At 42.8% G+C, this 26,033-nt stretch overlaps 1 protein-coding gene across 3 annotated transcripts in view; it reads left to right on the top strand.

The window, feature by feature from the left end:
- The first annotated feature begins 5,745 nt into the window (after positions 1 to 5,745).
- Positions 5,746 to 26,033, top strand: part of SLC19A3 (solute carrier family 19 member 3) — a 29,408-nt gene continuing 9,120 nt past the window's right edge. For 2 of the 3 annotated variants that reach the window (XM_055573658.1, XM_055573660.1), the window contains exons 1-2: positions 10,069 to 10,220; positions 25,367 to 25,518. In XM_055573658.1, the coding sequence (XP_055429633.1) occupies positions 25,369 to 25,518 (150 nt within the window). In that variant the 5' untranslated portion in view covers positions 10,069 to 10,220; positions 25,367 to 25,368. Of the gene's footprint in view, positions 5,871 to 10,068; positions 10,221 to 25,366; positions 25,519 to 26,033 lie in introns of those variants that run through there. The other variant, XM_055573659.1, reaches the window with a different exon arrangement.

Here is a 26,033-nt window from a genome sequence, read left to right as displayed (position 1 = left end):
AAGGAAACTGATTCACAGAGAGACTGTGGTTTTCTGGGGACATGAACTCAGTTGGTGGTTAGGGTTCTTGGTTTCTTTGGCCCTTACCCTGAGTATTGGAGAAAAGAGACAGAGATAAACCAGCATGGGACATTCACTTTGAAATCCATCATCACAAAACCTCCTACTCCAGAGCCATCCCCTTGCCAAGCAACTGGCCCATAGTTCAGGTACTCTCAAGATAAGGACAAAAGTGAATCTGCAAATAAATGAGAAAATTCTTTGACTTTTTAGCTTCAGAACCTTATGACCTGCAAGGAGAGGCAAATTAGGGTGCTCTGCTTCCACATGTGGAATTCCACTTTGTCTGGGGTTCAGCAAAGAATGTCTGCAAACAGGAGGATTTCCCTCTGAAACTGAGGGAAAGAACGTCACTAGATGCTGAGCGAGTGATCCCAATGCCCAGAAAACAGGTAAGTTTTCATCAAATGAAACTCACGGGAGGGTTAGACTTGCACTTAAAAACTGCTAGACGAAAACAAAAATTAACATTTTAAAAGCATGCTGTTTTATTAGAAGCATAACCCGAGGAAGGGGTCAATGCTAAAATAAGCAGTTGGATGAGGTCAGCGATGTTTCACAAGGAAACAGCCTCGGGGTCTGGTGCAACTCTCCAGAGGAAGCTGGTGGAAACCATAACAAAGGAAGTGGTCACTTGCTCTAAGTTAAGCCCTGAAGATGGTATTTAAGGGAGGGCCCCTGAGACAAAGGGCATCAGACCTCCCTCCCTTCCTGAGTCTCCCTCCTCACCTCTCCTGAGTCCTCACCATGGGCTGCTGTGGTTGTGGAAGTTGCGGTGGCTGCGGCGGTGGCTGCGGCGGTGGCTGCGGCGGTGGCTGCGGCGGTGGTTGCGGTGGTGGTTGCGGCGGTGGCTGCAGCGGTGGCTGCGGTGGTGGTTGCGGCAGTGGCTGCAGTGGTGGCTGCGGCAGTGGCTGCAGTGGTGGCTGAGGCGGTGGCTGCGGTGGTGGCTGCGGCGGTGGCTGTGGCAGCTGCACCAGCTGCAGATGCTACCGGGTGGGCTGCTGCACCAGCTGCTGCCCCTGCTGCTATGGCTGCTGTGGGGGCTGCTGCAGCGTCCCCGTGGTCTGCTGCCACCGCCGCACCTGCAGCTGCAACTCGTGTGGCTGTGGCTGTGGGAAGGGCTGTTGCCAGCAGAAGAGCTGCTGCCAGAAGCAATGCTGCCACTGAGTGGCTGGTGGGCTCTGCCTCCCAGGGTAAGAGATGTTGGGAGCACAGCTCACGGCGTTTGGTAAGACTTCTCCTCGGACTTCCCTGGTGGCTCTGATGGTAAAGAATCTGCCTGCAATGCAACAGACCCAGGTTCAATCTCTGGGTCAGGAAGATCCCCTGGAGAAAGGAATGGCAACCCACTCTTGTATTCTTGCCTGGAGAATTCCACTGACAGAGGAGCCTGCTGGGCTACAGTCCATGGGGTTGGGTCACAAAGAGTCGGACACAAGTGAGTGACTAATACTTTGACTTTTCTTTTTCCCTCCATCCCTCCCACCCACTTCCTCCTGTCCCAGGTACCTGGCTGCCTTGTAACTGATGGTTCTGCCCCCTTACTCTGAGGTTTCAGGGCTTGTTCTTTCCCGTTAGTGTGGTATCATGATGACATTAATTTCTTCTCCCTGTATCTTCAGAACTCAGCATATGGAGGTATCTATTCTCTGTCACCTTTGTATTTTTGTCTCCACTTGGGAAAAAAAAAAAGATGAAAGATGACCATATATTATCAACATTAGTGCTTGGGAACACAGCCACTCATGTCAAAAATCTATTTATATTATAAATATGACAAAATAAAATAATGATAGGTAATAATTCATTTTTTTAGAAAACATTACATTTGATGGACTTTTTGTTCTTTTCTATTGTCCATTTACTAATTTTTCCCCTGTTTCAGTATTGTTAAAAAAAAAAAGGAACTTTTCCTTAATTAAAAGTGATCTTTCTTTATTCTGATATGTCTCTCTGGACTATGAGATAATACCTGCCCATGGGTGATCCAAGAGCACAAAAGACAAAAGGTGATACCCAAAGATTGGGATAAGTTTCAGTTAATGGATGATTAGTTCTCTACTATCCTATATCTGGTTTTATAATAAAGATAGGAATTTGGGGGAAGTCCCCAACCTTTGGTTGTCAATATCTTTGAGGGAAGTTCCTAGGCTCTCCTACAGATGCTGTTGTGACATCTGTGTCTGCAACTGAGTTCTGGCTCTAAGAGTTGACTGCACCAGTCTTCAGAGGTCAGAGCTTCACTCCCTCGTTCCATGTGTTTCTTACTCACTCTCATTCAGCAAGCATGGGCTGTATTAGGCTAGATATTCAGCGAAGTACTAGAAGTCTGAGACTAAACAATCCTTTGCCCTCAAGGAGTAGACATCTCAGAGGAAAATAGAGAGTCAATTACAATATAGCTTTCTATTTCAGTTTTCTTTGTCTGATCACTTTTCTCCAGGATGGATCCTACATCAGCAATTCAAATAGATTTTGGGGGTACATAACTGCAGCCCCTGTGCTGAGTACCAATGTAAGAGACACTCAATTCATTTCCTGGATAAGCCAATCAAGGAAATAGTTGATACTTTTCACAAGGCTTTCCACCCAGCCTCCCAGCTGACCAGTTCCTCCTCCCTAATAACAACCCCCACTCCTTTTTCCTTTCTCCTTCCTCTTCAGCCTCCTCTGCAGCTCCATTCCCAACATTGGTACCCAAGGCTCAAGCCTTCATCTTCTTCTCCATCGTTCTACACCCTCATCTAGCCTCTACTATTTTTTCTTTCCCATGGTACTCAACACTTCCTAACATACCATATAACCCATAAATTTACCATGCTTACCCTTTGTCATTCCCTCTGCCTCATCCCACACCCAACAAGAATGTACAAAGCAAAGATTCTCACTCTTTTGTTCACTGACCTATTTCTGGCACCTAGGATAGTTCCTGGTACGAGTCCAATTCAGCTCAGTCGCTCAGTCATGTCCAACTCTTTACGACTCCATGAATTTCAGCATGCCAGGCCTCCCTGTCCATCACCAACTCCCGGAGTTCACTCAAACTCATGTCCATCGAGTTGGTGATACCATCCAGCCATCTCATCCTCTGTGATCCCCTTCTCCTCCTGCTCTCAATCCCTTCCAGCATCAGAGTCTTTTCCAATGAGTCAACTCTTCATATGAGATGGCCAAAGTACTGGAGTTTCAGCTTTAGCATCATTCCTTCCAAAGAACACCCAGGACTGATCTCCTTTAGAAAATGGACTGGTTGGATCTCCTTGCAGTCCAAGGGACTCTCAAGAGTCTTCTCCAATACCACAGTTGTATGTACTCAATAAATAGCTTTGTAATGAAGAGATGATTTTTCAAAAAGTGTTTAATCATGGAAAATGTCAAACATACACAAAGGCGGAGAATAGTACAAGAAACGCCTAAGAACCATCACCCAAGAAAACAACTGTTAACGTATGGCTCATCCCTTGTCATCTGTGCCCTCCTCCACACCCCTCCCATCACCGGATCATCCAGACCGGAATCCCCATGTCATCTCCTCAGCAAATATGCTCACGTTTCTGGGAACAAATGGATTCCTCGTCATCTCTCTCTGACTTAGACTATGGCTAAGAGCTATCCGAGGAATGCGGCAATAAACTTCTCAGGGTCCAAAACAAAGTGGTCTCTCAGGAAATCATTTAGAGGAAAACATGATACCCTCACCTCTAAGAAAACTTCAGCTTTCCCTGGGAGGGCCCTACAATTTATTCTTTGCCACTTCCTAGGAGCATCTTGCTAACTTATAGGCAGACTTCTTAAAAAAATCACAGGAGGATGAGAATAGAAAACCCAAACCTATAGGACAGTGACCCAAGACACCTGGGAAGACCTTTAATCAATGTCATTTTCACTATTAGCCTTCAGAACCAAGCAGTGTTCATCTTTGGGGAGAGTTTTCTGTTCCCAGCAACAGATATAGAAAATAATTTTTTAAAAATCCATTTACCAATGAGAATTTCATAATACTTTTTTTAAAAATCTGGACTTCCCTGATAGTTTAGTTGGTAAAGAATCCACCTGCAATGCAGGAGACCCCGGTTCAATTTCTGGGTCAGGAAGATCCACTGGAGAAGGGATAGGCTACCCACTTCAGTATTCTTGGGCTTCCCTTGTGGCTCAGCTGGTAAAGAACCACCTGCAATGTGGGAGACCTGAGTTTGATCCCTGGGTTGGGAAGATCCACTGGAGAACGGAAAGGCTACCTACTCTAGTACTCTGGCCTGGAGAATTCCATGGACTGTGTAGTCCATGGGGTTGCAAAGAGTCGGATATGACTGAGCAACTTTCACACTACACAATACTCACACTATGCTTCATAAACAGTATTTAATAAATGAACTATTTGTTTTAGAAAATTCCAAAGCACCAGAAAACCACTCCACCCACCACCTTTAAAACCAAAATCAAGACTCAAGAGAGAGGGGACATATGTATACTTATGGCTACTGTATGGCAGTTCAGTTCAGTCATGTCTGACTCTTTGCGACCACATGGACTGTGGCACGCCAGGCCTCCCTGTCCATCACCAACTCCCGGAGTTTACTCAAACTCATGTCCATTGAGTCGGTGATGCCATCCAACCATCTCATCCTCTGTTGTCCCCTTCTCTTCCCATCTTCGATATTTCCCAGCATCGGGGTCTTTTCCAATGAGTCAGTTCTTCACACCAGGTGGCCAAAGTATTGGAGTTTCAGCTTCAGAATCGGTCCTTCCAATGAATATTCAGGACTGATTTCCTTTAGGATGGACTGGTTAGATCTCCTTGCTGTCCAAGAGACTCTCAAGAGTCTTCTCCAACACCACAGTTCAAAAGCATCAATTCTTCGGTGCTCAGCTTTCTTTATAGTCCAACTCTCTCATCCATACAAAGCAATTATCCTCCAATTAAAAAGCAGAAACAGAACCAGTGATTATAAACACAACCTGACAAAGATAACCTGACAAAAATCTAGGCTTCTATATTTAACAGTCTTATTTCCTCGATCATCTTATTTGCAAAACTGGATCATGGCTGAATCTCTCTCATAAGCTTCCAGAATAAATGGATTTATGATGTTGTTCAGTGGTGTCTGACTCTTTGAGACCCCATGAACTGCAGCACACCAGCCTTCCCTGTGTTTCACTATCTCCCAGAGTTTGCTCAAATTCATGTCCATTGAGTGGATGATGCTATCTAACCATCTCATCCTCTGTCGCCCTCTTCTCCTTTGCCTTCAGTCTTTCCTGGCATGAGTTGGTTCTTCACATCAGGTGGCCAAAGTATTGGAGTGTCAGGTTCAGCATCAGTCCTCCCATTGACTATTTAGGGTTGATTTCCTTCCAGATTGACTAGCTTGATCTCCTTGCAAATTTACACGAAATGTCATATTTAAAAGCAGATGATTGGCACTGCTCCCAGTGTCTCTTGCGCTGTCTCACTGGGTATCAAGCGGGTATGGATACACTACTTTCAGTTGGTCTTTCTGCATACAGAGGTGTTTGCCCACAAACCGCGGATTCCCGCCTCCAGTTTAAAGGTTCTGGAAGCTTGTGAAGAGCACTCGAAAAACGTTGGAGCGGGGCTTCCGACTCCTAGTAGGGCCGGCTCCGCCTCCGCCCCGCCCATGGCCCCCGCTCCAGCCCGGTCTCGGCCCCGCCCACTACCCCGCCTCGCCCACGGCCCCGCGCTACCTTTAGAGCCTGGTTCACTGGACCGGACTGGCGAGGTTGCTGGTCCCCCGAACTTGATAACCCAGGCTGTGAGCGAGCTGGTGAGCAGAAATCCCCTGCTGTAGGTAAGGATGTCTCTGGGAGGTAAATTAATTGATGAAACAGATACCTTCATCCTTCGGCCGCCTTGTCTCCCCTCCCCCACCATTGGGAGCGCGAGGGGGCGGGCACCTGCGCTGCTGCGGGCGGGTTCAGACTGGCCTGGGTTACACGCCACCCCCGCCCCCCACCCCCAGCCCTTGGCGGACTCCCAGCTCCTTCCTGCTGCGGCTCCCCTGGGATCTACAGCCCTGCCAAACACAGTGCTGAGACGCGCGCAAGTAGATTTGGCTAGAATTGTTACTCTCAACCATCTGGAAAAAACAGATTACATAAAACCAGAATTCTGATAAAGGGCCAGCATTACCCATGGTTACATCCATGGTCACAGATTTTTAACTGTAAAGAAATCTTAAAACACAATTCTGAATCCTCATCCAAGAATGTCGAAGAGGTCCTAGTGAGGGAAAGAACGGAAACTTTGAAGTTAGGAGATCTGGGACCCTGTTGAGATGACTGTGATTGAAGTTAACAGATAACGCAACGTGTACCTTACAATGATACTCTGGAAAGGATACCATTCATCAAATAACGTGTATGACAATGACTCATCAAGACCTTGTTGCCGCGGTAAATATGCAAAAAGTTTGAGCTTGTGGAGTGCTTAAAATTTTTCAAGGGTAATGGAAATAATATTTTATAAAAATACACAGAAGAGTTTTCCGTCTGCAGACATCAGAGTCTCCTGAGGTAGAAGATGTGTTTCATTAAGATATATATTTTAAAGAGCCGTAAACATAACTTCCAGATGCAGACATACTTCCCTTTGTTGAGTTTTATATACAAACTGAAGGTTTGGGCAACCTCACCTCTTCCAGCAAGTCTATCCGCACAATAGTTCCAGCAGCATTTGCTCCCTTCTGTGTCTGTCCCTTTTGGTAATTTTTGCAGTATTTCTGACTTTAAATTATTATTGTATTTGTTACGGTGGTCTGTGGGTTTTGCTGTTACTCCCACTATTTGCTGAAGGCTCACATGATGGTTAACATTTTTTCTTACTGAAGTATTTTTAAATCAAGGTATGAACATGGGTTTTTTTAAGACATAATGCTATTGCATGCTTAATAGACTACAATATAGTGTAAACATAAATTTTTACATGTCCTGGGAAAGGAAAAAGCTCCAGTGACTCTCCTTATTGCAATATTTGCTTTATTGGGGTGGTCTGGAACTGAACCCATGATAGCTGGGAAGTATGCTGGTATGTTTTTCTTCAGACTATTTTAGTGGTAGCTGAAATGGACAAAAATACTAGCTTCTTTCAGTCATTATTGGTTATGGACCAACAGTGGTGTCTCAAGTTTGGGTAATGGTAAGTGCAATTCAAGCGTAAATATTTAAAGGTGAATTGATTTGGCTCTCTTCCCAGGTGGCGCTGTGCTTAGTCTCTCAGTCATGTCCCACTCTTTGTGACCCCATGAGCTGCAGCCCGCCAGGTTCCTTTGTCCATGGGGATTCTCCAGACAAGAATACTGGAGTGGATTGCCATGTCCTCCTTCAGGTCATCTTCCCAACCCAGGTATTAAACCCAGGTCTCCTACATTGCAGGTGGATTCTTTACTGTCTGAGCCACCAAGGAAGCTAGTGGGAGACATAAGAGATATGGGTTCCATCCCGGAGTAGGAAATGGCAATCTGCTGGAGTAGGAAATGGCAACCCACTCCAGTATTCTTGCCTGGAAAATCCCATGGACAGAGGAGCATGGTGGGCTACAGTCCATGGGGCCACAGAGAGTCAGACACAACAGAGCAACCAAGCGTGCACACACACAGAGACACAAACACAACCTTAGCAGTTTAGGTGAAATGAACTACTGTGTATGTTTCTGGAAATTATGGTCTCTGAACTATGCAGGCCCAGCTGTGTTCGTTCTGGTTGGATTTGCAATGCCTGCCTGTATGAGGGCAATGGGAAGGGAGGTGGACTGATTCCCTCATAGGGGCCGAGAACCAGATGGAGCAGTTCCTGAGGCAACCTAATGCGGTGGATGTGATTATCTACATTTTAAGAGGTGGCTTGGAAAGGTTAAGTACACAAGGGTGGGGCAAGGAGGAATATGGGCTTCAAACTCCAAAGTCTCTTTCCACAGGACCATACTGATCACAGCAAACCCAAACCTAGGCGGAGGCGGGGGCAGGGGGCAGGGTGGGGGGCGGGGGTGGAATTAAATAAACAAGCTTAAGGCTGGGCAGTCTGTAGTGAGATGTCAAAATATTCAAGCTGATTTGGTAGTTTTAACAACTAGTCCCATATCATTTAAATTCAGAAAAGTAAATTAAAGGTTATGTGCATAGGGCCGAGGCACAGCAAATACTTAACAAGTATTAAAAGATAATTTTCAGAAAGAAATAGTCATGACTCATACAGATATAAAATAAATGCATGCAATAAAGATTTTATTAACTCATTAATAAGGAAACCGAGACCCAGGTTCGATCCCTGGGTCGGGAAGGTCCCCTGGAGAAGGAAATGGCACCCCACTCCAGTACTATTGCCTGGAAAATCCCATGGACAGAGGAGCCTGGTAGGCTACAGTCCATGGGGTCACAAAGAGTCAGACACGACTTAGCGACTCCATTCCACTTAAAGCTGTTAGAACCAGATCAAAGAAGAATCCATGAAATTGGTACATTTATAGATCAGGAATGTTGAAATGGAGGTAAAACTGGTTTTCCATGGAAGAGAGGGGCAAAAGGCTATGTCTTCCTTGGATAGAACTCATTTTCATGTCTACAGACAAGAGTTCTTTCACATTGCCTGTGAGTTATTACAATTCAGGGCTCAGTCACTCAGTCATGTCTGACTCTTGGTGACCCCATGACTGTAGCCCACCAGGCTACTCTGTCCATGAGATTTCTCAGGCAAAAATCCTGGAGTGGGTTGCCTTTTCCTTCTCCAGGGGATCTCCCCAACCCAGGGAAAGAACCCATGTCTCCTGCATTGGCAGGTGGATTCTTAAACCCCTGAGCCATCAGGGAAGCCCAAGTTACTACAGAGTTGTAAAATAGCTCAAACAATGCCTAGGTTTTCCTTGAAACACCACTTTCCCCTCCACTTCTACCCACTCCGTATTTTTGACTAGTTACCACACTGCATTTCAGTGACTGGATGTGATGGTTGACTTCTATCATAGTCGTCCACCAGTTTAAATAGGAATGGTTAAATAGGAATATCCCTCCAGCTACATCAGACACCAGATTTATCTAACCATAGACACACAGAGAATAAACCATCTGAGAGGGGATGATCAATTTATCAACAAATGTTTTGTGCAAATTAAAAAAAAAGTGATGCCAAATATGATAAAATAAGACTTGAAGCATGTATTTTAAAGGTCACTTATATCTACTCTTGCTATGGTTTTGACCAAAAGCAGAACTACCTCAGCCTGAATATTGAATGTTATTGTTGTTGTTCAGTCGCTAAGTCGTGTCCAATTCTTTGGGACCCCATGGACCGTAATCCGCCAGGCTCCTTTGTCCGTGGGATTTCCAAGGCAAGAATACTGGAGTGGGTTGCCATTTCCTTTTCCAGGGGATCTTCCCAACCCAGGAATGGGACCTGAGTCTCCTGCATTGACAAGAGGATTCTTTACCATCTGAGCCACCTGGGAAGCATATAGAATATCTGGACCTAATTACTTTTTGAAGTTGTGTGGATGCTTCATTTCAGTGAGGAGTCCATGGTTTTGGGTTTGATTGGTTTGGGAGGAGGGAGATACCTGAAGGATTATGAGTGGGTGGTGGGTAATAGGGCTACTTCATAGTTTCCTGCGATTCTAAGTCACTTCGACAAAATTCTGGAGAAACTAGATTACTTTAGTAATATTACTCAGAAGAAAGTGTTTTGATATGTTTACCTCCCTAATCATCTGTTGCAGAAGGTAATAGCAACCCACGCCAGTATTCTTGCCTGGGGAGTTTGATGGACAGAGGAGCTGGCAGGCTACATACAGTTCATGGGGTCACAAAGAGTCAGATACAGCTGTGCAAGTAACTTTCACTTTAAATCATCTGTGTTTTAGAAAAATCTGAATCTTGATCTTATTCAACAGCATTCCAAAGAGGGTGGCTTCAGAAGAGGGTGGGTTCCAAGATAAGAAAGCATTAGAAGGAGGTGTGGTTTGGTGCATATAAAGCCATTGCTCCTGACAACTCAGTTCTGAAGGAGGAGGACTTGAGACTCCAATGAAAGGAAGGGACATTGTGATAGGGACTCACAGCGGCTGGTGGCAGGAGGGAGCCAGATTTGGACCTGAAGGCAGGAAATTGGACTAGGTTCTAGGAAGAAATAAGTTCAGGGCACAGAAGGAACAGGTAACTCTGACTCTATCTGTATTATTTTTTAGGATGTTATATGTGGTCAGACTTGCAAAGTTTGTTGGCCTGTCCTGGGTTTGATTTATGAGCCCTGTTTCCATTCTAATATTCTAGGACAGACCCAATTTCAAAGATGCTGTTCTATTTTCAGATTAAATTGAGGGCCTGCTCCAATGTAGAATTTGGGAAAACCTTAGTAGTTGCAGCAGTAGGAAAGTTCCAGGGCTTTGGAGAGTCATACGCAGTAAAATGCTCTGATGGGGGGTGAGGGGGTGGTGGAAGGTAAGGGATATGTTTCTGTTAATTGAAGTATAATGTACATGCAATATACAAAGTATAGATTTTTAGCTTGAGTGTCTATAATTGCATACATGTATGTAACACTAGCATACCAGAACTTAGGATATTTCATTATCCCCAGAAAGTTCTCTCATGTGCTTTTACAGACAGTTGCCACATCCTGCCCCTCCTTCTGATTTTAATCAGTGGTGTATCATATAAGGATGTTTTTGTGTGTCTGGATTCTTTTTAGGCAGCATAATATTTGAGATTTACTTGTTTTGGTCCATGTATTAATGATTCACTCCTTTTTTAAAAATTACCTTTATTTATTGAGGCATATAATATACATAAAATGCAAATAGATTCTGACAAATCCAAGTTTATAATCACCACTACAGTAAAAAATAATAATAATAATTTTTTTTTAAAAAAAGGAAAAAAAAAAAAAGATGTAGAGCTTTTTCATCACTCCAGAAAGTTCCCTTGTGTTCCACTGCAGTTAGTCCCCACCCCCATCTCCTACCCCATGCAACTACTGACCTAATTTCTATCACTACAGATTAGTTGTGCTTGTCTTAGGGCTTTATATGTATTAATGAAACTGTATGGCTTTGAGTCTTGGTTCTTTAGAACAGCATAATGTTTTCCATATTCACCCAAATTTTTGCAAATAATTCATTCTTTTCTATTGCTGATTAAAATCAGTATTAGTTGCTTAAATATACAGTATTGTTTATTCATTCACCTTTTAATGGACATTTCAGTTGCTTCCCTTTTTTCTTTTTTACTATTATGAATCACATGAACTTTCTTATATAGATTGCCAAAAGGTTTTCCAAAGAATTGGTACCATTTCACTTTGTCCCAAGCAACTGTCTCAACCCAGTTGCACTAAATCTTTGTGAACATTTGGCATGCTAGTGTTTTTGTACTTAGACCTTCTAGTGGTTATGAAGCATTTTCTGTGATTTTCCTTTCTGGTTTCTAAATGGTATCTCTTAAAGAGCAAATATGGTTTTTTAATGAAATTCCATTTATCTTTCTTTTTGTTTTAAGTTTAGTCCTTGTTGTCATTGCAATGAAATATTTACCAGCCCTGGTCATAAAGATCTGTTTTCTTCTAAATGGTACTCTCTGGTACTAGAGTCTATTATGTGAAATTAGTTTTTCTGTATGGAATGAAGTAGTGATAAGTATTAATGCATTTTAAATAAGATGAAGTCACAGCTAAAATGCAGTCAGTCTCTCAGTAGAAACTGGTGAAACCACTCTCCAACCTTGATTTTGCAACAGAGTAATAGTAGTTAAGCAATTCCCTGGAGTCATTTCCCCAGGCCTTCCTCCAGCATCAGCTTGCCTTGCTTAAGCAGACTTGGATTTGGATGTTTTACTCAAAATTATATTCTCTTCTGTTTTAGTAGTAAATGGATTAAAAGGCATAATTAGTTGTTATACTCTTATCAGCAAAATGCAGATGTTTCACTTTTCAGTGATTAAATTTTTGATTTGCGTCTGTCTGGTGAGGGGCTTGGTGTGGCAGGGTTGAAAAATCTAAAAGGGGAGCTTGAGTTTTTTGGAAAATGTAACAAATATTGGCCCTAACTCTATTTTCACAAAAGCTTTGGGCCTTGGGGAGTGAAGTGAAAGTGAAGTTGCTCAGTCGTGCCCGACTCTTAGCAACCCCATGGACTGCAGCCTATCAGGCTCCTCTGTCCATGGGATTTTCCAGTCAAAAGTACTGGAGTGGGGTGCCATTGCCTTCTCCGTTGGGGAGTGAAGCCATTTGCACATGTCATCTACTTCCCAGCTTCCCAGCCCCTTTGGAATTTAGAGGCTGTGTGATGCATGATCCCTTTGAATTACCAGTCTCTTGCTGTGTTGTTTGAGATAGGTGTGAGATTCTGGAGAATAATGTGAAAATTAGGCCAGTCCCCTTCTCAGATGCTGGTTGTCTTGTCAAGCACCCTCTCAAAGGCGAATGGAACAATTAGTAAGGAGGGGTGGATGGGAATGGGGTAGAGACTGGGGCTTCTAGTTTCCCTCTAAATTACCAGCATCTCAGCTAGTTCTGGCAGCATCTTCTAAACAAGCATGGAAGAGGATTTGATAAAATGATTGCTTGGTGCTGACCCATCCCTTGTACTCCAGGTAAATGTTCTGGGAAACTTCTGCAAAACCAGATTTGGAGAAGGTCTTTGATCAGGTCACCTAGACCCCTGCCTCAGGGAGCCCCACAGCTCTGAAAACTGCCTCTGAGCAGAATTCCATCTTCTGGGAGTGGGTGGAGTAATCTAATCAACTAAGATTTTTAGCTAGGAAATCTACCCAGACCTCAAAGAACCAGAAAGCCCAGTTCTTGCTTTTTAATAGCTGCCTTCCTATGCAAATTAAAATATATATTTAGAAATACCTATGGTCGTAAGAGTTTTTATGCATATACACAGCCTTTGGATTAGGAAATAGGACACTGCCCATGCCTAAAATTTAGATGAAGTTGTCATAGGCCCAATATGTTTCCCTGTGGCATATAGGAATAATACATGAAAATTTTTTATGTGAACAAATGTGGAAAAGGTTTGTTCCACACAATGAGTCTACAAGTGAAGACTAACTGAAGTACATACAGCAAAGTGGAGGGTCTGGACTTTAAGAACCAAGAAATGTGAGTTCTGGGTTAACCTTGCAACTCCTTGAAAAGGAGTCAATTTTTTTGTTTGCTTACCATTTAAAAAAGTTTTATTTTCCCCACATTGTAGAATTATAATGACAAATGAACTTCTTTTGCAGTCCATATAAGAAAATTGAGAGTTTCAGAGATGATATTATAAAGTCCAGGAAATACCTAAGATTATTACTAAAGCTATGCACATTCATATGAAAAAGAATGTTTGCTTGAAAGCAGTTAGAAAGATTTAAGGATATGGTTAAATAACAGTAGAAATGGAAAAAGTCAATAACACAGCAATTCTTGGAATAAAAGAGAAGAGGAAAAACTGAACTCTATACCAAGACACTAAAAACATGCAAGAGATTGCATAGAAAGAAATTTTTCCAAGGCAGATAGAAACACCCAGCCCAACTGTTCGTAGTTGAAAGACAAGTAAATCTTCATTTTTTTTGCTTCAGGAAATAAAGAAAAACTTACGAGCACCTCAAAGTGAAGTCAGATAAGACATGCCAGTAAAGAGATTATGTTAAGAAGGTTACCGCCCCCACATACCCCGAGAAAGGGAAGCAGCAGTAAAAATATGGGACCTTCTAGACCTAGATCCATGTCCAGTTCTAACTGTTGCCTCCTGACCTGCATATAGGTTTCTCAAGAGGCAGGTCAGGTGGTCTGGTATTCCCATCTCTTTCAGAATTTTCTACAGTTTATTGTGATCCACACAGTCAAAGGCTTTGGCATAGTCAATAAAGCAGAAAAGATGTTTTTCTGGAACTCTTGCTTTTTCCATGATCCAGCGGATGTTGGCAATTTGATCTCTGGTTCCTCTGCCTTTTCTAAAACATCTGGAAGTTCACGGTTCACGTATTGCTGAAGCCTGGCTTGGAGAATTTTGAGCATTACTTTACTAGCATGTGAGATGAGTGCAATTGTGTGGTAGCTTGAGCATTCTTTGGCATTGTCTTTCTTTGGGATTGGAATGAAAACTGACCTTTTCCAGTCCTGTGGCCACTGCTGAGTTTTCCAAATTTGCTGGCATATTGAGTGCAGCACTTTCACAGCATCATCTTTCAGGATTTGAAATAGCTGCACTGGAATTCCATCACCTCCACTAGCTTTGTTCGTAGTGATGCTTTCTAAGGCCCACTTGACTTCACATTCCAGGATGTCTGGCTCTAGGTGAGTGATCATACCATCGTGATTATCTTGGTCGTGAAGTTTGAGTGAACTCTGGGAGTTGGTGATGGACAGGGAGGCCTGGCATGCTGCGATTCATGGGGTCACAGAGTCGGACACAACTGAGCAACTGAACTGACTGAACTGAGACCTGGATCCAAATGAGAGACTGAGAGACGCTGGAGACTTAAGAGTAGAATATGAAGGGACCCTGGTGAGATGGCTGTGGATTCTAATGAAAAATAATCATTATCTGCCTGCCAGCAAAAAGAGAAAAGAACATGTAGGTCCCAGAGTAGTTTAGGAGAGTCACTTCCAGTCGAAAAGGTGTTGGTGGTTTGGGGGCTTGTTCAAGGCCCCCAGGACTGGCTGGTCACCCCAGTGGTGCACGTGGCAATGTACGCCCAGGGCCCATGTGATATGCTGCCTGTGTGTACAGATGGCACAACTAGATCTGGTCTGTGAGGCAGGCTGAGCCAGGAGACTGCCACCTGCCAGGGGCCACCGTGGCTCAGCAGTGACCAGAGGCTAAAATTCAGTGCTCAGCTCACCTGTCAGCAGGAGCTCACCCTCCTAGGAGCACTCCAGGGTATCCCAGGCTCCAAATCTCTTGATTCATTCAGCCTCCCTTGTTACTTGCAGCATCTTCATTGTAGATTTCAAGTCATGGTAGTCTGCTAGGCTGAATTTTGTTTGGAGACCATCTTTTTTTTCCCTTTTTTCCCCCTCTTTCATCCTATTGCCTGCTGCAGTGTTTTTATACCTTTTTAAAAATGGTGATGGAGCATGGAAGTAATATGTGAGAATTGCTGCCACAGGAACAACTTTTGAAAGGGTTGTCATATTTGGAAAACACAGAAAGGGGAAAGATAAGCATATTCTTTCAAAACTGCCAACTCAGAAAATCAGTGTGATTCATATCCTCAGGTTAGATTCACTGAAGCAAAGGGAAGTTTAAAATACTCTTTAGGAGGAGGAGAATTTTGTGTGGAGTCCAAATGGAATGATAAATGGATAAAGTAGCAAGAGAACAGCTTTTTCAGGATGGTGTGTTGCTATGAAGGCTGTGGGCCTCCCAGACAGAACAGGTGTTCTAATGATGATGTAGACAGGTGAGTTTATTATGAGGGATGTGATTAGATATTTAGTTCTCTTCTTTCCTCTGCAACGTCTAACCCAGTGGCTATATCTGCAGTAAGGTAATGTAAAGTCCTGGTCATAAAGTTAACCCTTGAACAACATGGTTTTGTGCTGCATAGGTGTGCTTGGTCATAGACTTTTTTCAGTGGTAAATACTACAGTAGAACACAGTCTGTTCGGTTGTATCCATGGGTCCAGAATCGTGAATAGAGTAGAACAGTGGACCTCAGAAAGCCAACTATAACTTCTACTCTGATTTTCAACTGTGTGAAAAGATGGCATCCCTAACCCCCTGTGGTTCAAGGATCAACTGTATTGATGAACTGATAATCCAAACTAAAGTTTTGGAAGAAACAGGCATACTCTGCAGTGCACTTTGATACTTACTGTTTTTTATGAAACATTTTTTTTTAATTCTATTGACAACCCACTAGAATTTTTTGACACTGACCATCTGAAAGACACAGTTCTAAAATAAATTGGAATTGGAATTCTGAGGATATAGCCAAGCAGTCTCAACACAGTGTGAGAGGAAAGATTATTGACCTTGTAATTAGAAAAACTGAGTCCAAGTCCAGGTTTCGATGTTGGTTAAACATGAAAACCAGTGCAAATCTTGTCTCTGGCCCTTGGTTTAATTACATATAAAACAAGGACAATACCACCTCCTTTATCTACTTCATAAAATTTTCAGAAAAAAATTGAAATAATTGGCAGCCACTGAGGAAAACAATATGGAGAATCCTTTAAAACTAAAAATAGAATTACCATATGATCCAGCAATTTCATTCCTGGGTATATAATCCAGAAAAAATAAAAATACTAATTCAAAATGACACATGCATCCCAGTGTTTAGAGTGGCACTCTTTATAATAGCCAAGACATGGAAGCAGCCCAAGTACCCATCAACAGACAATTGAATTAAGAAGATGTGGTGTGCGTATGTGCAATGGAATATTACCCATAGAAATACTACCATCTGCAGCAACATGAATGGAGAGTATTATGCTTGGTGAAATAAGTCAGACTAAAACATGCTACATGATACCACTTGCATGTGGAATCCAAAAATGTATACAAATGAATGTGTACACAAAATAGAAACAGACTCAGACATAGAAAACAAGCTTCTGGTCACCAAAGGAGAAAGGCAAGTAGGGAGGGACAAACTAGGAGTATGGGATTAACAAATAAAAACTACTATATGTAAAATAGATAAGCAGTAGGGATTTACTGTATACCACAGGGAGCTATATTCAGTATCTTCTAATAATCTATAATACAAAATAATCTGAAAAAGAAAAAAATATATATATAACTGAATCACTTTGCTGTACACTTAAAACACACAATATTTTAAAGTGACTGTACTTCGGTTTAAAAAAAATAATTTTCCAGATGTAAAAATTGTACAAAGAAATTGCATAAGTAACTTGATTATCATAGTCATAGCCATGATGACAGTAAATAATAGCATGTCAATAAGATAAAAATATAGTGACCAAAACTTCCAATCATTGTGAGACCAGTAGCCTCAGGTTTCTCCAGGAGGAGAGTGAGGATTTGGGTGATAACCAGGTGGTTTGGTTGGAATCCTAGAGCTCATATCAATAGCGCTTTCCAGGGTAGCTGGCAAGGAAATGAGGAGGTGGTGGAAATGGTGCCATGGAAGTAGGAAGCATTACCCATCAGAGAAAAGGAAGATATAACCTTGGAACCAACAAACCCAACCCTGAATTCAGCTTTAGCCTTTTATAGCTGAGTGCCCATGAGCTTTGGGGAGGCTCAGTTTCTGTGTCTGAGCAATTGGGGGCCATGTATATATTTTATATATATATATATAATGTATAATACATAAATTACAATTTTATATTATAAATATATCATATAAATATACAATTTGATAAAATATATGTTTACATTGTTATTTAAATAATATATGCATTAAAATATATAATGTATAATAAAATATGTGTGTGTATATATATATATATATATATATATATATATATAAATAGCTCTGGCAACTGAAGGAGCCAGTTGTTGGTCAGTCGCTAAGTTATGTCTGACTCTGCAACCCCATGGATGGCAGCATGCCAGGCTTTCCTGTCCTTCACTATCTCCTGGAGTTTGCTCAAATTCATGTCCAGTGAATTGGTGATGCTATCTAAAAATCTCATCCTCTGCTGCCCTCTTCTCCTTTGCCTTCAATCTTTCCCAGCATCAGAGTCTTTTCCAGTGAGTTGGCTCTCTGCATCAGGTGGCCAAAGTATTGTAGCTTCAGCTTCAACATGAGTCCATCCAGTGAATATTCAGGGTTGATTTCCTTTAGGATTGACTGGTTTGATCTCCTTGCAGTCCAAGGGACTCTCAAGAGTCTTCTTCAGCACCACAATTCGAAAGCATCAATTTTTTGGTGTGCAGCCTTCCTTATGGTCCTACTCTCACACAAGCCATGGTGTTTTGTTTAGGGCTGAACACAGGCACTCTGGGGCCACAACTGGACAAGCAGTTTAGGTTGGATGGGACAGAATAGGTCACAACCAGAGTTATGTGTGCCTATCAAGGGATTCTGTATTCCAAGGCCAAATTTGCCTGTTACTCCAGGTGTTTCTTGACTTCCTACTTTTGCATTCCAGTCCCCTATAATGAAAAGGACATCTTTTGGGGGTGTTAGTTCTAAAAGGTCTTGTAGGTCTTCATAGAACCGTTCAGCTTCTTCAGTGTTACTGGTTGGGGCATAGACTTGTATTACTGTGATATTGAATGGTTTGCCTTGGAAATGAACAGAGATCATTCTGTCGTTTTTGAGATTGCATCCAAGTACTGCATTTCGGACTCTTTTGTTGACCATGATGGCCACTCCATTTCTTCTGAGGGATTCCTGCCTGCAGTAGTAGATATAATGGTCATCTGAATTAAATTCACCCATTCCAGTCCATTTCAGTTCGCTGATTCCTAGAATGTCGACATTCACTCTTGCCATCTCTTGTTTGACCACTTCCAATTTGCCTTGATTCATGGACCTGACATTCCAGGTTCCTATGCAATATTGCTCTTTACAGCATCGGACCTTGCTTCTATCACCAGTCACATCCACAGCTGGGCATTGTTTTTGCTTTGGCTCCATCCCTTCATTCTTTCTGGAGTTATTTCTCCACTGATCTCCAGTAGCATATTGGGCACCTACTGACCTGGGGAGTTTCTCTTTCAGTATCCTACGATTTTGCCTTTTCATACTGTTCATGGGGTTCTCAAGGCAAGAATACTGAAGTGGTTTACCATTCCCTTCTCCAGTGGACCACATTCTGTCAGATCTCTCCACCATGACCCGCCCGTCTTGGGTTGCCCCACGGGCATGGCTTAGTTTCATTGAGTTAGACAAGGCTGTGGTCCTAGTGTGATTAGATTGACTCGTTTTCTGGGAGTATGGTTTCAGTGTGTCTGCCCTCTGATGCCCTCTTGCAACACCTACCGTCTTACTTGGGTTTCTCTTACCTTGGGCATGGGGTATCTCTTCAGGGCTGCTCCAGCAAAGCGCAGCCATTGCTCCTTACCTTCGACGAGGGGTATCTCCTCACCACTGCCCTTCCTGACGTTCAACGTGGGATAGCTCCTCTAGGCCCTCCTGTGCCCATGCAGCCACAGCGTGGGGTTGGTCCAAATTTGGCCTTGGAATACAGAATGAAGCAGGGCAAAGACTAATAGAGTTTTGCCAAGAAAATGCACTGGTCATAGCAAACACCTTGTTCCAACAACACAAGAGAAGACTCTATACATGGACATCACCAGATGGTCAACACCGAAATCAGATTGATTATATTCTTTGCAGCCAAAGATGGAGAAGCTCTATACAGTCAGCAAAAACAAGACCAGGAGCTGACTGTGGCTCAGATCATGAACTCCTTATTGCCAAATTCAGACTGAAATTGAAGAAAGTAGGGAAAACCATTAGACCATTCAGGTATGACCTAAATCAAATCCCTTATGATTATACAGTGGAAGTGAGAAATAGATTTAAGGGCCTAGATCTGATAGATAGAGTGCCTGATGAGCTATGGAATGAGGTTTCTGACGTTGTACAGGAGACAGGGATCAAGACCATCCCCATGAAAAAGAAATGCAAAAGAGCAAAATGGCTGTCTGGGGAGGCCTTACAAATAGCTGTGAAAAGAAGAGAAGCGAAAAGCAAAGGAGAAAAGGAAAGATATAAACATCTGAATGCAGAGTTCCAAAGAATAGCAAGAAGAGATAAGAAAGCCTTCCTCAGCGATCAGTACAAAGAAATAGAGGAAAACAACAGAATGGGAAAGACTAGAGATCTCTTCAAGAAAATCAGAGATACCAAAGGAACATTTCATGCAAAGATGGGCTCGATAAAGGACAGAAATAGTATGGACCTAACAGAAGCAGAATATATTAAGAAGAGATGGCAAGAATACACAGAAGAACTGTACAAAAAAGATCTTCACGACCCAGATAATCACGATGGTGTGATCACTGACCTAGAGCCAGACATCCTGTAATGTGAAGTCAAGTGGGCCTTAGAAAGCATCACCACGAACAAAGCTAGTGGAGGTGATAGAATTCCAGTTGAGCTATTCCAAATCCTGAAAGATGATGCTGTGAAAGTGCTGCACTCAATATGCCAGCAAATTTGGAAAACTCAGCAGTGGCCACAGGACTGGAAAAGGTCAGTTTTCATTCCAATCCCAAAGAAAGGCAATGCCAAAGAATGCTCAAACTACCGCACAATTGCACTCATCTCACACACTAGTACAGTAATGCTCAAAATTCTCCAAGCCAGACTTCAGCAATATGTGAACCGTGAACTTCCTGATGTTCACACTGGTTTTAGAAAAGGCAGAGGAACCAGAGATCAAATTGCCAACATCTGCTGGATCATGGAAAAAGCAAGAGAGTTCCAGAAAAACATCTATTTCTGCTTTATTGACTATGCCAAAGCCTTTGACTGTGTGGATCACAATAAACTGTGGAAAATTCTGAAAGAGATGGGAATACCAGACCACCTGATCTGCCTCTTGAGAAACCTGTATGCAGGTCAGGAAGCAACAGTTAGAACTGGACATGGAACAACAGACTAGTTCCAAATAGGAAAAGGAGAACGTCAAGGCTGTATATTGTCACCCTGTTTATTTAACTTATATGCAGAGTACATCATGAGAAACGCTGGGCTGGAAGAAACACAAACTGGAATCAAGATTGCCGGGAGAAATATCAATAACCTCAGATATGCAGATGACACCACCCTTATGGCAGAAAGTGAAGAGGAACTCAAAAGCCTCTTGATGAAGGTGAAAGAGGAGAATGAAAAAGTTGGCTTAAAGCTCAACATGCAGAAAACGAAGATCATGGCATCCGGTCCCACCACTTCATGGGAAATAGATGGGGAAACAGTGGAAACAGTGTCAGACTTTATTTCTCTGGGCTCCAAAACCACTGCAGATGGTGACTGCAGCCATGAAATTAAAAGACACTTACTCCTTGGAAGGAAAGTTATGACCAACCTAGATAGCATATTCAAAAGCAGAGACATTACTTTGCCAACAAAGTTTCGTCTAGTCAAGGCTATGGTTTTTCCTGTGGTCATGTATGGATGTGAGAGTTGGACTGTGAAGAAGGCTGAGCGCCAAAGAATTGATGCTTTTGAACTGTGGTGTTGGAGAAGACTCTTGAGAGTCCCTTGGACTGCAAGGAGATCCAACCAGTCCATTCTGAAGGAGATCAGCCCTGGGATTTCTTTGGAAGGAATGATGCTAAAGCTGAAACTCCAGTACTTTGGCCACCTCACGCGAAGAGTTGACTCATTGGAAAAGACTCTGATTCTGGGAGGGATTGGGGGCAAGAGGAGAAGGGGACGACAGAGGATGAGATGGCTGGATGGCATCACTGACTTGATGGACATGAGTCTGAGTGAACTCCGGGAGTTGGTTATGGACAGGGAGGCCTGGCATGCTGCAATTCATGGGGTCGCAAAGAGTCAGACACGACTGAGCGACTGAGCGACTGATCTGATCTGATCTGATCAAGGGATTAGTGGGTGGGGCAGGGTTTGAGAGTCTTATCTGAAACATCAGATTGTCTTCCACCTCTCTCTTACATTCCAGGGCTTAGAGGACCAGCAAAGAATTTCAGGGTAATAGGTCTATGTGTAGGTTTGGGAATGCTCCCTAGTTGATTTCTACCCACTTCCTTCCCAACCCTGTGGCATGGAGCAGCTCGGCCCAGTGCATGGATAAGGGACCAGGGGTCCTTGGGGCTCTGGCATCAGCATCAGTCAGCGCCTATAAATGTAGGATCATGGGCCTCACTAGACTTACTGAATGAATCATGCACACTTAAGGGCTGGAGTCCAGGAAGCCATATTTTCACCAAACCCCCTGTTATTCTTTTGCTAATCAAGTTCACAGGCATAGTAACTGGCCAGAATAGGGAAGGACTGTGCAATGAGGCAAGTGCTTGACAAGATGACCTGGAGAAGGGGGCGAGGGGTGGGAGGAAGGAGGGATGTGGGGAGTAAGGACTGTGGGGATAGAACAGCCAGACATTAGCAGCCAAGAGTCGAAGAGTGCCCCAGTGGCAGGCATAGAGAGGGTGTGTGCAGAGGAAACGCTTCAGGCTCACAGCAGGTTAGTATCTTTCCTGTGAATTATGTTGGAGAACTTAACCATGTCCAAGACCACGAAAACACATGTCCCCTTTACAGGGGAAAATTTGATGGAAAATTATGAAGGCATGAGCGCATTGTAATCCACATGAAAAAGCAAGATGTTCTCAAATGTGGCTGCCTTAAAATAAAGGCTTTGTTCTTGTTTTTCTGTGCATTGGCGGATGAGATCCTTCACCAGAGTTTTTGTCTGAAATTTGAATTTCAAGCAATGTTATTGGTGAGCTGGCAAAAGAAGTATGAACTTGTATGAATGATCAGTAAGCTACCTGCCCCCTTGAGTGGTGTGAAACTGCAGACTTAGAGATGAGATGGGGCCCATCATAAAAAAGAGTGGAAGAACAGTCTGAGACATACTGCATTCTTTTCACAACACAGAGTTACACCAAGATGGAAAAGAAGGGAAATAAGAAAATGATGGCAAGTCAGAGCTTTACCAGCTCAATTTTTTAACCGAAGAATTATTAATTCCCAGATCATAGACACATAAAAATAATGTGGATGTCTGTTTTGTGTCAAGCACAATACTAAACAAGGAAAGAGTCTGATGGAGAGAAATTGTGTAAATAAATACCTTCAGCATATTAAGTAAGATTTCAGAGTCAGAGGTTTCTGTGCAAAGTGTACTAGGCAGATTATAGAAGCTTTGACCAAGTCAATCTCTGTTCTAGGGTTGACCTCCTAGAAGGTCTTGCACAGACTGACTTCCTTTTATTGCACTTAGTTACGCTTTGAAGATTCTGCATTTTTACAAATGGAAGGTTTGTGGCAACCCTGCCTCGAGCAAGTCTATCCACACCATTTTCCCCAACATCATTTGCTCGCTTCCTCTCTCTCTGTCCAAACTACCCCACAGTTGCACTCATCTCACACACTAGTAAAGAAATGCTCAAAATTCTCCAAGCCAGGCTTCAGCAATATGTGAACCGTGAACTTCCAGATGTTCAAACTGGTTTTAGAAAAGGCAGAGGAACCAGAGATCAAATTGCCAACATTCTCTGGATCATCAGAAAAGCAAGAGAGTTCCAGAAAAACATCTATTTCTGCTTTATTGACTATGCCAAAGCCTTTGACTGTGTGGATCACAATAAACTGTGGAAAATTCTGAAGGAGATGGGCATACCAGACCACCTGATCTGCCTCTTGAGAAACCTGTATGCAGGTCAGGAAGCAACAGTTAGAACTGGACATGGAACAACAGACTGGTTCCAAATAGGAAAAGGAGTATGTCAAGGCTATATATTATCACCCTGCTTGTTTAACTTATATGCAGAGTACATCATGAGAAACACTGGGCTGGAGGAAGCACAAGCTGGAATCAAGATTGCCAGGAGAAATATCAATAACCTCAGATACGCCAATGACACCACCCTTATGGCAGAAAGTGAAGAGGAACTAAAGAGCCTCTTGATGAAAGTGAAAGAGGAGAGTGAAAAGTTGGCTTAAAGCTCAACATTCAGAGAACTAAGATTATGGCATCTGGTCCCATCACTCCATGGCAAATAGATGGGGAAACAGTGGAAACAGGGTCAGATTTTATTTTGGGGGGGCTCCAAAATCACCAAAGATGGTGACTACAGCCATGAAATTAAAAGATGCTTACTCCTTGAAAGGAAAGTTATGACCAACCTAGGCAGCATATTAAAAAGCAGAGATATTACTTTGTCAACAAAGGTCCATCTAGTCAAGGCTGTGGTTTTTCTAGTAGTCATGAATGGATGTGAGAGTTGGACTACAAAGAAAGCTCAGTGCTGAAGAATTGATGCTTTAGAACTGTGGTGTTGTAGAAGACTCTTGAGAATCCCTTGGATTGCAAGCAGATACAACCAGTCCATCCTAAAAGAGATCAGTCCTGGGTGTTCATTGGAAGGAATGATGCTAAAGCTGAAACTCCAGTGTTTTGGCCACTTGATGTGAAGAACTGACTCATTGGAAAAGACCTGGATGCTGGGAAAGCTTGAGGGCAGGAGGAGAAGGGGACGACAGAGGGTGAGATGGTTGGATGGCATCACCGACTCAATGGACATGGGTTTGGGTGGACTCTGGGAGTTGGTGATGGACAGGGAGGCCTGGCGTCCTGCAGTTCATGGGGTCACAGAGTCGGATGCGAGTGAGCAACTGAACTGGACTGAGCTGTCTCTGTGTCACCTTTGGTAATTCTCACAATATTTCAGACTTTTTCATTTTTATAATGTTTCTCATGGTGACCTGTGACTAGTGATCTTGGATGGTAGTGTGGCAGAAAGATTATTACGATTCACAGAGGGCTCTAATGATGGTTAGCATTTTTTGGCAATAAAGTATTTTTTAATGAAGTTATGCACAGTGCTTTGTTAAACATAATGGTCTTGCAGAGATAATAGACTACAGTGCAATGTAAACACAATTTTATATGCAATGGAAAACCAAAAAGTGTGTGACTCACTTTATTGTAATATTTGCTTTGCTATGGTGGTCTAAAAGACTCGCAGTATCTCTGGGGTATGCCTGTACACCAGAGATTCACTAGCTGATGTTTTACTTACTTTCACATGTCCATTGGCCCATTGTTTACCGTTTATTGTGTGCGTGTTCATTCGCTTCAGTCGTGTCCAACTCTTTGGGACCCCATGGACCGCAGCCTGCCAGGTGTCTCTGCCCATGGGATTCTCTCAGCAAGAATACTGGTGTGGGTTACTATGCCGTCCTTCAGGAGAGCTTCCTGACCCAGGGATCAAACCCACACCTCTTGCATTACAGAAGTATTCTTTACCACTGAGCCTCTGGGGAAGCCCTTACCCTTTATTGCATGCTAAGTCACTTCAGTTGTGTCTGACTCTTTCTAACCCTATGGACTGTAGCCCGCCAGGCTCCTCTGTCCATGGGATTCTCCAGGCAAGAATACTGGAGTGGGTTGCCGTGCCCTTACCCTTTATTAGTAGCTACTTATTACCAGGATTATGATGGAGAGCACTAATGAAGTGGGTCTCTACTCCCAGCAATAATGAGTAAGAAGTTTGTTGATAAAGTAGGGTTGACTGGCTTCCGTAAGAAATATTTGAAAGCAGTTAATCACTCACCTTTTCAGGTCAGCTTGAGATAGAGGAAACTTTTTCCTCTCATAAAACATTTAGAAATCAGCTCTTCATGATATCCAGAATGCCAGAAAGAATAAACCTCAGTTCATTTTGGTTTTGTTTTCATTTGATCAGCCATGAGTTGTTTCCAGACTTCAGAGAGTCAGTCTTGGATTTATCCCACTGTGATCCTCTGCCTGTTTGGATTTTTCTCCATGATGAGACCCTCAGAACCCTTCCTTATGGTGTATTTATCTGGACCAGATAAAAACCTGACCAGTGCAGAGGTGAGTTAATATCCATACGAACCTTAATGTTGTTTAATCTTACAGGACTTACACAAGGACATAGAGTCAGGGTGTCATTCAACTGGAAATAAGATTAATATACTGACCTCAGTGAATCCCATTTTCATGGTATTTGTTATTTTATAGAACTGTTCAAACCACTCTTCGCTCCTCACACTTGCAAAGATGGGAAACCTGAACACATTGCATGTATAATAAATATTTTCACTTTTACAGAGTTCTAACATTAGGCTTAATGCATGGGAACATGTCAAGTCTCATTGATTCTGTTACACTTATCCTAAAATACAATCACTGCCAGGCACAGGATCTAGTCCTAATAAACTTTTAATTTGCTGGGGTATAAGCAGAATATATTTTTTTAAATGTAGCATTTCTTTGAAAGTGTTGAGAGTGTTAGTTACTCAGTCATGTCCAACTCTTTGCCACCCCATGGACTGTAGCCCACCTAGCTCCTCTGTCCATGGAATTCTCCAGGCAAGAATACTGGAATA

The sequence above is a fragment of the Bubalus kerabau genome, chromosome 3 (assembly GCF_029407905.1).
Source record: "Bubalus kerabau isolate K-KA32 ecotype Philippines breed swamp buffalo chromosome 3, PCC_UOA_SB_1v2, whole genome shotgun sequence".
Lineage (NCBI taxonomy): Eukaryota > Metazoa > Chordata > Mammalia > Artiodactyla > Bovidae > Bubalus > Bubalus kerabau.
This window is presented reverse-complemented; position numbering and strand designations above follow the sequence as displayed.